This window comes from Primulina eburnea, chromosome 9 (assembly GCF_022965805.1).
Source record: "Primulina eburnea isolate SZY01 chromosome 9, ASM2296580v1, whole genome shotgun sequence".
Lineage (NCBI taxonomy): Eukaryota > Viridiplantae > Streptophyta > Magnoliopsida > Lamiales > Gesneriaceae > Primulina > Primulina eburnea.
This window is the reverse complement of record NC_133109.1, coordinates 34844353-34858764: the sequence shown is the minus strand read 5'-3', so window position 1 is coordinate 34858764 and position 14412 is coordinate 34844353. Positions and strand designations below refer to the sequence as shown.

The following is a 14412-nucleotide window of genomic DNA, read 5'->3' as shown; positions in this document are numbered from 1 at the left end:
AACGTTTTAATATGAATAAATCAAATCCTTTAAGTACTCCAATGGTTGTCAGATCATTAAACATAGAAAAGGATCCATTCCTACCATGTGAAGAAGATGAAGATATTCTTGGTCCAGAAGTACCATATCTAAGTACTATCGGTGCCCTTATATATCTTACAAATTGTACAAGGCCTGATATATCTTTTGCCGTAAATTTGTTGGCAAGATTTAGCACATATCCAACAAAGAGACACTGGAACGGAATTAAACATATATTCCGTTATCTACGAGGAACGACAGACTTGGGACTTTTGTATTCAAAAGATGCTAATCCAAGTATAATTGGTTATGTCGATGCTGGATACTTATCTGATCCACACAAGGCACGTTCCCAAACTGGATATGTATTTACTCGTGGAGGCACTGCAATATCTTGGCGTTCACAGAAACAAACGCTCGTAACAACTTCATCAAATCATGCCGAGATTATTGCACTACATGAAGCAAGTCGTGAATGTGTGTGGTTAAAATCAATGACCCAACATATTCAAATCTCATGCGGATTATCATTCGACGAGAAGCCTATGATACTATATGAAGATAATGCTGCATGTGTTGCTCAAATGAAAGAGGGATACATAAAAAGCGACAGAACTAAACATATTCCTCCTAAGTTCTTCGCATTCACCAAGGAGCTAGAGAAGAATAAATATATTGATGTTCGTCACATTCAATCAAGTGAAAACTCATCAGATCTCTTCACAAAGACACTTCCTATGACAATATTCAGAAAGCACATATATAATATTGGGATGCGCAATCTACGAAATTTGTGAAGAATTGTTCATGTCAACATCAGAGGGAGTTTACGTGACTGCACTCTTTTTCCCTTGCTATGGTTTTTATCCCAATGGGTTTTTCCAAGTAAGGTTTTTAACGAGACAGTATAAAAAACACGTAATGAAGACAATCATTATGATCATCATCACAAGGGGGAGTGTTGAAAATAATATGTAAAATGTGTGTATTGAATATTTGAATGTTGAAAATAAGAGCTGTAAATATTGAAAATTAGTGTGTGATGATGTAGGTAATGATGTATTTTATTTTTTGGATTATGTGTAATGAAACTCTATAAATAGATCTCTCATTTGTGAAGAAAATCACAATTGAGTAGAGAGAAACAATTATAAAGTGTGTAGTTTGGTAAATTTTGAGAGTTTGAGATTTTTACTTTTTACCATAAATTTTTACTTTTTCACAACATTTATAAATATATATGCTCATTTTTTCTCACACCAAGTTCTCAAAATCTCTATTTTTTTCTTCTATTTATTATAAAATTCCATATACATGATTTTCATGGCTCTGGATAGAAATTAGAAAGAGAATCGTAGAAATTTAAATATTAGCTTAGTTATTCTTATTTCATTCGAGATGATAATATTTGAATTATCTTTTATAAAATCAAAGATTATACACTTTTATTTGATTTGATCGTAAATATAAAATAATAATGATATAACAACATAATCTTACAGAAGTTTATACGGGTTGACATATAATGAAACACTACATGTCTGAGCATCACAATAACCAAATCATCACTCGCATAACTAAAATGTTCAATCTAAAACAGCAGATCCAACTATCTACACAAACCCGATAAAGCAGTAGAATCAACCTTGGCTTACTCCAGCAAGGAGATAATTAAAACACGAATAATTCTTTTTACAAATGGTAAATAAACGGATATCTTCGTTCTGAGTTAGGGAGAAGCCCATTCGAAGTAAAGGCAACGAGCACCTCTAGCAGCAGTCCAGTTTCCACATCCGAAAAACATGCTCCCCTTCTTAGGACCTGGTTTCCGAATAACGCCTCTGCTACTTGTCACCCCACAATAACAATAAAGACTTTTCTGGAGAGGTGGAGCTTGTGACTGCCTCAAATTCTGTGGTTGATGCAAAGCTGGAGGAGGGTTTTCATGTGTCGGCTTCCATGCAAAAGGATCACTGATGGACTGATCGGTGAGTGAGTTGGTAATTGAGAATTTAAAGCCATTGTTCATGATCAAGGCAAGTAAACGGGCTGTATTCTTTGCATCGTCCAAACCACAGTGGGCACGACCTTGCCATGTGAGGCCAGATTTCTCCACTGCTTCTTTCAAACTGCACCTTTCCCCACCAAAAACCTCATAGAAAGGAACCCTCAAGTTTATCCATCTGGCCAATTAGTGTAAATTTATAGATAAATATGTTTATCAACAGTTTAATTGGTCAGGAAATGAAGTTAGAAATGAATGAGATGGAGTTAGCAACATACCGATTGAAATATGGAGGCTTTCTAATTTTTTTGAAACGACATTCAGATTCCAACATCACCTGGCAATCCCAGTTGGACCATGTCACCACAGCAAAATTGGTATTCTTTATTCCTTTATTTTCAAGCCAGTTGTCATGCCTAAGAAGAGCTTCACTCAGAGTAATTCCCCTGTCCACCTACAAAAACAAGACAGTAAGATACGTGAATAAATTTATATAAAAAAATTTGGACCTGGGATCACCCAAAACGACATTGTGAATAATTAGTGTAACAAAAGGAATGATTTTTTACAGTTTCGTAAGAATATAAGTTTGAAGCAATATCTTCCTATTATTAATCACCATAAGGTGGAGTCTTCCCCTGATAATGAAAAAAATTTCATGAAGCACGTAAACAAAAGAAACTCAATTAATATAAACCTGAATTTGCTGGATGCCTGTCAGATCCTTACAGAAATCACTCAGGAACCGGTTGCACATTGGTCGAACGTATGTCTGAAAGCAAGCTTCCAGCTGCCCAGTCGAGCTGTTGACTAATACAGACGGGAACTCTATTATCTCTTGTGGATGAAGATTCCTATTTTTGTCACAAGTTGCCTCAAAATCGATCACGACAAAATATTGAAAATCCTGTAAATTGTGATCGTATCTATAATTTTGAGGGAATCGGCCGTGAAAGCTATAATCCAAAGCAGAAGGGTTGAACTGGCTCTGAAAGGCAGTCAGTTGGTTCTGTTGCACTATATTATGATCAGGATATGCAGACCACATGCCGAATTCCTGATGGTAGACGTGCCTTTGCTTGAATTCTCCAGGAGATTCTGGAGGCTCGTAATTCGATGAGTGATCTTGAGTAATGAGATTCACACCCGGTTGAGCATAAAGGCTATCCTTGTGCTTGGTGAAGCCCTCAAATTTGGTATCCTTATATTGCAGGTGGTAGCGTTGCCAAGGATCTGTACATCATAAGAAATGAGGTATAAGTTCGATTCGCCCCTCTCAAATAAAATGAAAACAAATTTAGGAGTTCACAACACAAGAACGATAAAATCAAAATGACATAAAATTATACAATTCTCCCATATGGGTTTTGAGATGATAATTCGGACTTTCATCTTCTACTAACACTGAACCGATTGACACAAGAAATATTTCAGTTAAATATCAACTTCAAAAAAGGATTGGAAACAGGAAATGTGAGTTGGTAGAGGCTCCTTTGCCACAAATCTAATCCAGCATTTTCTGATTTGGATTCCGAACGAACCAATCTTGAGTTCCATTCAAGTAAATACATGAAGGTTTGTTTTGTTTCTGAGTATATGCATATATATTTACATATATACATGTATGCATTAAAAATACAAACACGCACAAGTATACAGTCACACACAGAAGGATACATGTATATTGATATGTTAGGCTTGACATCGGACATTGTATTCGTCTCAAATTCTTGTCGCATCTGCATTCTTTACACCTATCTATATATTATCCCGTTTGTTAACTATGTCTCAAAGGTGTTACATCTCGTTCTCATAAGCTTCTCTTTTTCATAATTACAGTGCTCCAATTGATTCTACTGTCAAACCAATGAATCAACAGCCCAAATCCTGATTTTTAAAACAAGAGCTCACGAATTTTCTTTCTTCATAGATAGGCTCCATTAATTTTAAGCAAATACTAACAAAATTCACTAGGACACAAATCTAGAAACCCAGAAACGTGATCCCATCACAAATCCCGGAACCAAAAGATCTAGATTTGTTTAACAAGAACAAGAAACAACGGAAGAAAAAAAGAAAAGAAAACAAGATTACTTTTATGCGGTGAAGCAATCATCGTGTTTCTGTACGAAGTGCGGATCCGCAAGCAAGAACATCAAATCTACCACTTCGAAATTCCTCACTGCAATTACAGTTCAAATTCACGATCAAGAATCGACACATCCACAGACGCACACGCAAAATTGTGAGTATTGGGTACCTGTGTGATCCGAGGAGGAAAACATAAATAAATTACGTTTTAGGATTCTTGTTTGCAATGGAAATTACGGAAACAAAATCTACGGGTTAGGATTCTCTCTCGAACAAATCAAATTAAAATTCTTCAGGAGATTAAATTAAAATTCTTCAGCAGGAGATTATTATTTTCTTGTATCATTCACGTCTCTATTTCTTTTTATTGAAATAAATATTTTATTAATCTTTAACTACATTTTTTTAATATTATTGAATTTAATATGATAATTATTTTAGCCTTCTTATACAATTTAAATTTGTGCATATCTATATTATTTATTTTTATTATTAATAATAATTAGTGTTATGTGACACATATTAAATTTTTTTTGTTTGGTGATCTTTGTGTAAAAAATATACAAAATATTTTATTAAGATATGATACTAATAAATTAATTACTATGTAAGATTTACTTAGATAGTTTGAATTTTTAGATAAATTAGAGATAAGATGAAGAAAAAATCGAAAAAAAAACAAAATATTTACAAAAATTACTAATAAATCATTAGCTAACAAATTTTATGAACGATAAAATTGTAAAAAAAAAAACTCTCAATTTTAATTAGTACAAATTTTCGTACATTTTTTTTATTTTTTTTCCAATTTTTTCTTCAACTTATCAATAATTTATCTACAAGTTCAAACTAACTCAGTAAATCGTCAATAATAAATATCAAATCTTAATAAAATAATATACAATTTGTTACACAAAAATTATAATTCAAAAAAAAATTAATATGTATAATGTGCTAAAAAATAATTTATATTATATAAAATTTGATGGTCGTTAATTTATTGTAATCTAACAATATCTAGCTAGCTTTTATAAAATGATCTTGAAAAGATTCATCTTAGGCAATTATTTTAAAATATACTATTAAACTAATAAATTTGTAACAAATTTCAGTTATATTTTTTTTTTTATTTTTATTTTTATTTTTAATCAAATCGATCGAGAGTCCTTTGGGTGCTAAAAGAGAAATTTTCATGATTCGTTTTTATGACTAATTAATACTGAATATACTGTATACCCACTATTCCTGCATATATATATATATATATATATATATATATATATATATATATTAAAAATTAATATAAATTTAATTATAATTACATTTTTAAATGAATCAAGCATTAAGTAATATAATATTACCATGAAGCTTAGATGGTGGCCCAGACGTTTTTTTATTTAAATATTTAATTTTTTTGTTCATCTCTATAATTTTCCAATAATTCGTCTATATCATATTCAAACTCAAAATCTATAACATATCTTCTTTTTTATCTGATGTAAATTGATTGACTTGCTTTTTTAAAAAAAATTAACATTTTAAAAATAAAAAAAAATTATATATTACATTAAATGACCATTTAGAGGGATCTAAATATCGGTCGCTCACCGCGTGGACAGAGCTTGAGTGATGTTAGAAAACGCCTTTTAGAACACTCATTGAAACACAATGAAATCTTAAAGTGATGCTACTCGTATATTCATATTTGTACAACATAAAAAAATCAATACAAAAATTCAATTCATAAAAATCTCGCCAAATATTGAATACAAAATCTCGTTATATAATGATATAAATATTGTTGTAATAATATATTTATTGTAACTTTAACATTAAGTCAATTGCATTAACTATGTTTGTTAAGTACGAAAAGTATTTTAAATTTCAATGTTATTATAAAAAAAATTGTTTTTTTACGACATAATATATGATACATACTTTTAGTGCATACAGGCGTATTCATATTGTTCCAAATTGAGTAGTAAAATTTTAATTTCCAATTAACATTGATCAACTATTTACTTTAAAAAATGACTTTCTCAAACGTATTTTAAATTGTTGATTTTTTTATTTTTTGTTTTAGATAATCTATCGAACAAAATCAAAAAATATTTATGCATATGAAAAATTTAAAATACAATTTTTTTTAAAGTATAATTTAATAATATTAAATTCCACGTAGTGACCAAATGGTTTTGAATTACGAAACTGCAGTAAAGTCAAAATTATAAATTCTACACATGACCATGGTTACGTGGTATAATTTGGATTTACCTGAGATCGACGGACTTCAAGATTTCGATCAAATCAGATTCCTTTGGCTGGTGAATTATCTTTGCAAAGCTGTGCTTGAAGTTTTCAAGATTAACCAGAGCATCCAATACTTTGTCATCCCACACCGAACAAGACCTTTCACTGCTATATGTATCTTCATCCACAGGAGAAAATATCAACTGAGACATGCGATCTTTTTCAGCCTGTTGTGCGTACTGCATGAACTCCGATCCAGATGTCATCAAACGATACACGAAAACTAGTCTTTTCTGCCCAAGCCGGAAAGCTCGGCTTACGGCTTGTCTCTCGACGGAAGGGTTCCAAACCGTATCGATCAATATGACTCGGGAAGCTCCTACCAGACTAATTCCTTCGGAACATGCTCTTTGTGATGCAAGAAGCACCTTCGCTTTACTTGAATGATCGTTAAAAGATGCTATTTTTTCTTGGCGATGTTTCATGTCAGATTGGCCGTCCATGTAGAGCACTTGCTTGCCTTCATTCCAAGAGAAATGGGATTCAAGTTGTTTCTTGATAAAGACTAAAGGATCAAGAAACTGACTGAAGATTAAAACCCTCTCACCGAGTGCATCAGCTAGCGATATCAGATTCATAATAAATTTTGTCTTCACTCCAGCATCAACAGTCAATTCTATCTCTTCTAACTCGTTTTTATAATCAGAGAACCGCTTTGATTTAGACACAAGGGAAGGGTGCACAGAGATCAGGGACACCAATTGAATCCTGTGGAAAATGTTTCCTTCTTTGGTAGCAATTTCCAGAAGGGTCTTCTGCAGTTCAGTTGGATGTAAGAAAACGAGAGTGTTTCTCAGTCCGGGGAGACTGTCTTGAAGTATAGATCCTTTGTGCAAATGAACAAATGGATCAAGCATGGCTCGGAGCTTCTTTAGCTCTTCATCGGTATTTTTGCAGATAGAACTAGCAAAATCCATAAATTTGCTTTTCGCTTCATCACTCTTTCTCCCACGTTTTTTGCTACAAATTTGTCGAGTTTCATCAGACTTGAAATGATTTACAAATTTTGGATTGACCAAGCAGAGTGTGTTGTATAACTCAGTGAAATTGTTTTGGAAAGGAGTTCCAGTGAGCATTATGCGTCGCTGTGTTGCAACTTTTGTCAACGCCTTCCACATTAGGCTTTTGCTATTTCGTGCGGTATGCCCTTCATCAAGCACTAAAACACCTGGTGATTCGAGAAGTAGTCTCCTAATTTGCTCGTTTTGTTGTCTCCGCTCTTTATCTCCAGCAAGCTGTTCAAAAAGCCGATAGCTGATTCCTAGAATACTTTTTCTCTTCATCCAAGAATACAATTTTGCCAGCCGGATATGTTCTAAGCCGATTCCACTACCTCCTACTTGCCCAAAAATGATAGAAGCCATGTTACTTTCATTATCAGATAACTCCTCTTTGTTCATGTTGTGAAACGGTACATCAACTTGCCATTTTGATAATTCATCTTCCCACGTGAAAAGCATGCCACGAGGAGCTACAACCACAGGCCGACAGGTTGGATATAGCTTCATAAATGTCAAGAGAAATGCTATCGTGAGTCGAGTTTTTCCTGTGCCAGGGGCATGTGAAATTATGCATCCCCTTCCACCATCAGAAAGAGGGCCTTTTAGTTTCTCTATGTGAATATCTCCAGCTACATTTTTCCATATAAATTCCAAACCCTCACGTTGATGGGGGTAAAGTACATTTTCAATGCCAGCCATCAATTCCCATATGGTTCCTTGGGTTCGAATAGCATAATCGGGGATTCCACAAGCAGGATGTTGCAACTGAATTTGATCGAAGATCAAGCTTCGTGACTCAGCAAATTCTTTCCTGTCCCTTCCCCCTAAAGGGGATGTGTACTGCAAAAGAATGCGAATGCAAATGCAATAAAAAAGTTTAACCAGATTGTGCAGATTACAGGTAAGATGTGCAAAGCAGAAGATGACATCATGACACTATCAACTCTTGATAGAATTCTAAATGTCATTACCCTCTTTCTTCTAAAAGAAATTAGCAAGTCTTTAACAAGGAAAATTTACAAACATGGAAATCGAGGTATGTAATTTATGAACAGGAAACACAGTTTATCATGAGTAGATAATATGACTAAATTTTAAGCAAAAAGAAAACAGCAGCTATACAACCATACTTACAAAAGGTGGCAAGACATATTTTATCTCGAGGAACACAATCTCGCAGTATTTACATCTAATGCCTATCTCTTCATCAAGTATATGATAATGCTCCCCTCTTTGGCAACTAGCTGCTGGACTTGCATCTATCTCTGGAGAGATTATGTCATCAATATCTGTCTGAAAATCAGCACAGATGCAGTCAGCAATCATTCATCATTGAATAAGTTTTGCATGAAACAAAACATAAATGATGGTTTTTATTTAAATTCTTCTCCAACAGGTCATTTTAGGAAGGAAATTATCAAAAGAAAGGGAGAGTGGAGACTTATCCATAGCCATGTGTAGAGAAAGGTCTATTAGATAATGACACAAACACTGACCATGAAATGATTAAATTTCTTGGAACTGCAACACAAAGATATGGCCAGACATTTACAAAATGTGAAATGATGTCAGGAAGGATGAATACATGCAGGATAAAAATCTTGTTCCTCCTCCAAACCCATGAGCCTCAATCACAACAAATTTCTGCCCATTCCCCAATTCCGGCAGGAGAAAACTACGTATAAGTTGATGTGGTTATGAAGCCAATCCAATAGTTTATTTTTCAAGATTTCAACCCATGATCCATGTACATGCAGCCTCGATTGAAAAATTGTAGATGTTGCACAGTGACTTCCTCTTTTCAAGTTGAGCAACATGAGTGCAAAGCAGACCATTTCAGCCTTGATCAGTGTACACTTCCGCAATGAAAATCTAATAACAGCAGCTATTGCATTCTTAGGAAGATTAAATGGAATAATTATTATATCACAAAATCTTTAGTATTATAGGCTCCAGAATCAAATAATTGAAGGAAAAGTAATTGAAAGCAGTCATTCAGGTTTAGCACAATGCATCATTTTTTTCAAATCACTAGAGAAAAAGACTAATAAACTGAGTACCTACCCATATGAGCATGATTAATAAGTAAGCATAAATTAAATCAGAGAATCCTAGAAACAAGGAACAGGCGCATACCTCAGAAGAATTAGGGTAGCCAATTTCACATTCTCGAAGACCCATTTCCAGATCGCCGAAAAGAGAATCAATTTCCTTCTCCCATTCCGATCTCTCTGGTTGAGGCTGCACCTCATCCTCGAACCTAAATTTCAATGGCAGGTATATTTGAGTCCAAACGCTCTCTTCAGTTGGAGATGCACTCTCACGAAGTGCATCTATGGGATCTTCCAGCATCCTGATCATATCAAAATTTCTCCTGAGACGAATCTTTTTCTTAGTGAGTTTAACTGCTTTCTTTGTAGCTTGACTCCTTTTAAGCGTATGTTTAATCTGGAAGCCAGCCTCCTTTATCAAAGATTCAGGCTCCTCATCAGTGGAAGAAGCAGATTCATCACTTTCTATTACAATGACAGGGGAATTTGAATTTCCCTGTTCATTTTTTTTCTTTTGAGACTTGGAAATCAAGGGTGATTGCAGATGTTTTGTGATACTTCCATGTGTGTTCTTGTTATGTTTGTAAAAATCTAAGCAAACATCAAAATCCGAAGTTTTTCTCTTCTTCAAATCAGTCACGATGACAGTGTCATCTTCTCGCTTACTCGCACTTTTTGGCTCCAGATTGACACTGCTATCTTCAAGTTTCCTGGCCCCATCCATGCTAATATAATTTGAACACGGTTTGTGTAATCTATTTATCCTAACCAGTTCATCGTCTCTCTTCCCTTTCATTCTTGTACTCTTTCTAACATTGGGCTCCTCACCATCCACGATAATTATTATCTCCTCAATTTTTTTCCGGTCAGAATTTATTCTGGTACAACTATTATCATTGCCGTCCCCATCACAACCCTCATTATTTTCATTATTCTTTACTTGCTCGACATCGTTTTCTTTCTTACCCTTCACTTTCATACTCTTTGTACCTAAAATAAATGTTTTCTTGTTTTCTATGGAATTTGAACTGTTCTCTTCTCCAGGATGAGCATTTATTTTAATTGGACTATCATCATCATCTCCCACTTCATATTCATCATCCTCTTTTTGCTCAGCATCACTGCTGCAATGTGAACCATCAGAACCAGATGGCTCAATCTCTTTATAGTCCTCATCAGTTGAATTATCCTTGCTACTGGAGTCTGGTCCATAAAGCAATGATTCAGCAGAAGTATCTGATCCATCTGATTTCAAAGCTGAATCAGCTGAATCTACAGCGTTCTCCAAATTGATGGAAGCATCATCAACCCTGCGCTCGTTCAGATGTTTGATTCCCAGCCTTCCTCTACCACACACAACACTATTCTTCACCTGATCAGTAATTAAGCTTGTTTTCTCTACTTGCTTTGAGCTACACGAGACAATCTCATCCACACTAAGCTTTGAATGTGACCCAGATCTTGACTCTGACCCCACTTTCGAACTAAGCCCATTTGAGACAACCTCTTCACTCAAATATATAACTTCATCATCACCCTTCCCAACATCATCATCATCATTGTTAGCCCTCATATCAAACTTCTTCCTGCTCCTCAAACGCGTTTTTATCCCAGCCAAATTATTATTCTTTGCATCCCCGGCTATCATCTTTTTTACAGTTTCCCCAATGTTACCTGAACCAGATATTCTCTTCACATCCCTCGTCCCAGAACCCTCATCCTGTACAGTCATATCCACACCACCAGTGTTTCCACCAGTTATCCCAAAATCATGTTTCTCCACACTTGTTTCCCCACTTTCTTGTGTTTTAATCCCCTTCACCTCGTTGAAGCGATTTCTGTAAAATATATCCCACTGACTTCTGGTTCGCCTCGATACAGTATTCATAGGAATTTTAGAAGCATCCATATTCATCTACAAAACAATATTTCTACATCCCACGTAAGTCTGCACACATTCTATTCCATGATATATATCATGCCAGCGAAAAAAGTGTAGCACTACTTATCACCAAGCAGAAATTAAAGCAATGCGAGTGCACAATCCCCTTTATTCTATACACAGATCAGACCAACATGCATCAACAGAAACAAAATCAAGATACCCATTTCGAACTCCTCCCCATTTGTTAATGTTAGGCGCAAAGTAGGGGCGTAATAACCCATGCAACAAGCAAAATGAATAAAGAGAGAAAAAACAAACTAAAGTTCACAATTTTTAACCAATTAATTTTGTTTCATCTTACCAAGAACAAAAGAAAAAAGGTCGAGTTCCCAAAACTTCCTGAAAAGATGCCGAGTCAGGACCGACTTCACTCATTCAAGCACCAAAGAGCTGCACACCCGATCCACACATTAGAATCTGGTCGAAAAGAAAATACCTACCAAGAAAGTAGAATACTTTACACTTGATATCACTGTATTCACCTTGTAGGGGTGTGTGTGTGCGCGCTGTGGGGCAGAGATGCGAAGAGGGCCGGGAGGAGTGGAATTAGTAGCACCAAATCCGTATAATAACAAGCGAAAGGCGCCAAGCTGTTAACGGAGCTAAACATTCTTATGGCCTAAATGATTTTTTTTCCCTCATCAAAATCTATAATAATTTATTATCAAACATTCAAATATTTTTTAATTTTCAAACTTTAAATTCTTGCAAAGACTAGTAATAAAATTTATTGAATTTTCATTTAAATACAGCATCACTGAAGAGTTGAAAATTTAAAAATCGACAAAAACAAATTGATTTTCAAATTTGGGTCACCGACATGCTATGCTGTCATTTTCACCTGCCACTGAAAAGTATGCCACCCCCCACTGGTCCAATTTCAAATATCAAATCAAATATAATATTTATTATTAATTAATTAATTCTGGCATTAAACCTTCGTTAATTGCTTTCTCCAAATTTTCTGGCTTCCCACCGAGACGTGAGCGAATGGCTCTATTCATGATAAGACGCATGGATTCTGGAGTTCGCCTGTGATGAAGTGGAAGTGCTTTTCTTAATGAGGAGTGAATTAGCTCATGAAGAATGAGAAGTAGCGATTTTAGCTCATTTCGATTGGAGTGAGGAGTTCATGATCAAGTATGGAGTTCCTGTCTACATCTATACACTCTCAAATTAACTGCATCCATTTGAATTTTTGTTGGATTTGATTGTTGGCAAAATCTTTGGGGTTGACTAGAGGATGAGCATGATAGACTAACAAGATAATTTCGTGAATGTAGATGTATGTAAGTTAATTTTTCCAAGTTTTGCAATGCTTAGAGGTTCAATAAGACATGTTTTGTTAATCTGAAAGCATTCTTATATTTAATCTGTAATTGTGAATCATAATTTGCTTAATCATGCAGGTGATTCATTATTGTGAATCATTATAACCTGGATGATCTGCTCCTTGAATCCTGGGACAATTGTGTAGTTTATTGTTGTATTACCTCCACCATCTCAGTTCACCGAATGATGCATTTTAGCTAAGAATATTTCCCGGTCTCTTCGTTGTCTGGGACTTTGTTCTCAAATAGCAAGTGGACAACAAACATCCCCAGTTGTGTATCCAGAAAAACATAGGATGGGGAAGGGGTTTATACATGATTTTTTTTAGAGTAAAAAAGGTTGTTCCTAACAAATCTAAGAGGGCGGAACACCGGATCGATGTTGGAGATAAGCAGCATGATTTATTGGGCTATGAGATTTTTAATGGGAAATTGCATTGCACAAAAACGAATTCTTGTGAGAAATATGAGGTGCAAACATCAGATAATGCAAATTTGGATTCAGTCGATGCCAGACTGACAAGCAAGGCATTTTGTATCTTGATGAACAAGTAGTATTTACTTAAATAGTGTGTTTTATTACTCATATCCTCTAGTGAGGTGGTGCATCATGTGACTTGGAGGTTTTATAATATTGTTTCCAACATGGTACACCAGATTATGAATTTAATACAGAGCTAGTCCCAAAAACCATGTCAAAAGGATTGGCGTTTATTTCTAAGAGCGGCTTCTGAAAATTAGACCTCACGGACAGCTTCTGCATGCCAACATATTGGGACAAACTATGCTTTGAAAGGTAATTATGACTTGTATGAATTCACTCAAATATTGGGTTTTCATGTTCCCCATAAAAATTTCTGGGTCTTCTTGTACTGGACAATCATGTTTTCAAATGAATGGATATACTTATACTTTGAGATTGACTGGAACTTTCATCACCTGCCAAAGGGTTCCTAATTGTTGTTTCTTCTAACCATGGTAGCTGTTCTTCTTTAGCATTTTTAAGCCCCTAGTGGCACTACCGTCTATATCCATTTCGGTAGGTGGCATACAGTTGTGGTGATATGATGACTTGATTGATTGCTCATCATTTTTTTCGAGAATCTATCTGCATTGACTTTCACGCCTTATGGAGTTTGAGTTGCACGTGTATGCACTTGTGCAAGCTGGCTAGAATAGTTTGATATACCACTTTTATCGAATCAATGGAGTTTTGTTCTTAACGAGGTTACAACTTTTGAGAGAACAATTCTTGTTTCCATTGTCATCATTCTTTAAATTTCTCCGAAATGCAGGTTTTGAATGTCATAATAGGCTAGGCATTCTCAGTGACGTGGAGATGACATTTTGTGATTCATCTCCTGAAAATACTATCGAAAGATGGCATTTTCTTGAAGTTGGTTTCAGGGGAGCAAGGCACAACTCATTTTAGCTAATTGTCTTGATCGTGATACAAGCGGCGTTACGCTCATAACCAAGGCGCCGCCAACTTCATGCGGAGAGCTTGGCTTTCGATCATCCTGCTAAACAAAATATGGGTCTATCACATTTTTATGAAATTTGATATATATATTAATGATCTAAAGGTTAATGTTTGATTACATTATATAAAATGTAACATAGAATAATTCATAATTGGTGATGGTGTGTCAATGAA

General features: G+C 35.0%; 2 protein-coding genes and 1 long non-coding RNA gene across 4 annotated transcripts; 1 reads left to right on the top strand and 2 right to left on the bottom strand.

Annotated features, from left to right (window-relative positions):
- Positions 1-1558: 1558 nt before the first annotated feature.
- Positions 1559-4439, bottom strand: LOC140842062 (uncharacterized). 2 transcript variants are annotated; one of them, XM_073209882.1, is made up of 5 exons: positions 4287-4439; positions 4121-4208; positions 2724-3259; positions 2305-2480; positions 1559-2204 (listed from the first exon to the last, which is right to left on the bottom strand). In XM_073209882.1, the coding sequence occupies exons 2-5, from the start codon at positions 4140-4142 to the stop codon at positions 1751-1753; spliced, it is 1188 nt and encodes a 395-aa protein (XP_073065983.1). In that variant the 5' UTR covers positions 4143-4208; positions 4287-4439; the 3' UTR covers positions 1559-1750. The 2 variants fall into 2 exon arrangements, with proteins under 2 accessions (XP_073065983.1, XP_073065982.1); XM_073209881.1 differs by having other exon boundaries at positions 4121-4422.
- Positions 4440-6273: 1834 nt separating this feature from the next.
- LOC140842061 (SNF2 domain-containing protein CLASSY 4-like) lies at positions 6274-12008 on the bottom strand. The gene is made up of 4 exons (XM_073209880.1): positions 11865-12008; positions 9565-11394; positions 8563-8721; positions 6274-8268 (listed from the first exon to the last, which is right to left on the bottom strand). The coding sequence occupies exons 2-4, from the start codon at positions 11392-11394 to the stop codon at positions 6388-6390; spliced, it is 3870 nt and encodes a 1289-aa protein (XP_073065981.1). The 5' UTR covers positions 11865-12008; the 3' UTR covers positions 6274-6387.
- Positions 12009-12447: 439 nt separating this feature from the next.
- Positions 12448-14385, top strand: LOC140840647 (uncharacterized). The gene is made up of 3 exons (XR_012120039.1): positions 12448-12709; positions 12834-13551; positions 14051-14385. It is a non-coding gene; the product is annotated as an uncharacterized lncRNA (long non-coding RNA).
- Positions 14386-14412: the final 27 nt, after the last annotated feature.

Bases quoted from the DNA above. Each gene is read 5' to 3' on its own strand.
- LOC140842061 (XM_073209880.1), bottom strand. From the start codon at position 11,394: ATGAATATGGATGCTTCTAAAATTCCTATGAATACTGTATCGAGGCGA. The intron at 8,722-9,564 runs GTATGCGCCTGT...GCTGATTTTCAG, and splicing joins GCTACCCTAATTCTTCTGAG to ACAGATATTGATGACATAAT. The intron at 8,269-8,562 runs GTAAGTATGGTT...ATTCTTTTGCAG, and splicing joins AATATGTCTTGCCACCTTTT to TACACATCCCCTTTAGGGGG.
- LOC140842062 (XM_073209882.1), bottom strand. From the start codon at position 4,142: ATGATTGCTTCACCGCATAAAA. The intron at 3,260-4,120 runs GTAATCTTGTTT...TATGATGTACAG, and splicing joins GATTGCTTCACCGCATAAAA to ATCCTTGGCAACGCTACCAC. The intron at 2,205-2,304 runs GTATGTTGCTAA...CTAATTGGCCAG, and splicing joins AAGCCTCCATATTTCAATCG to ATGGATAAACTTGAGGGTTC.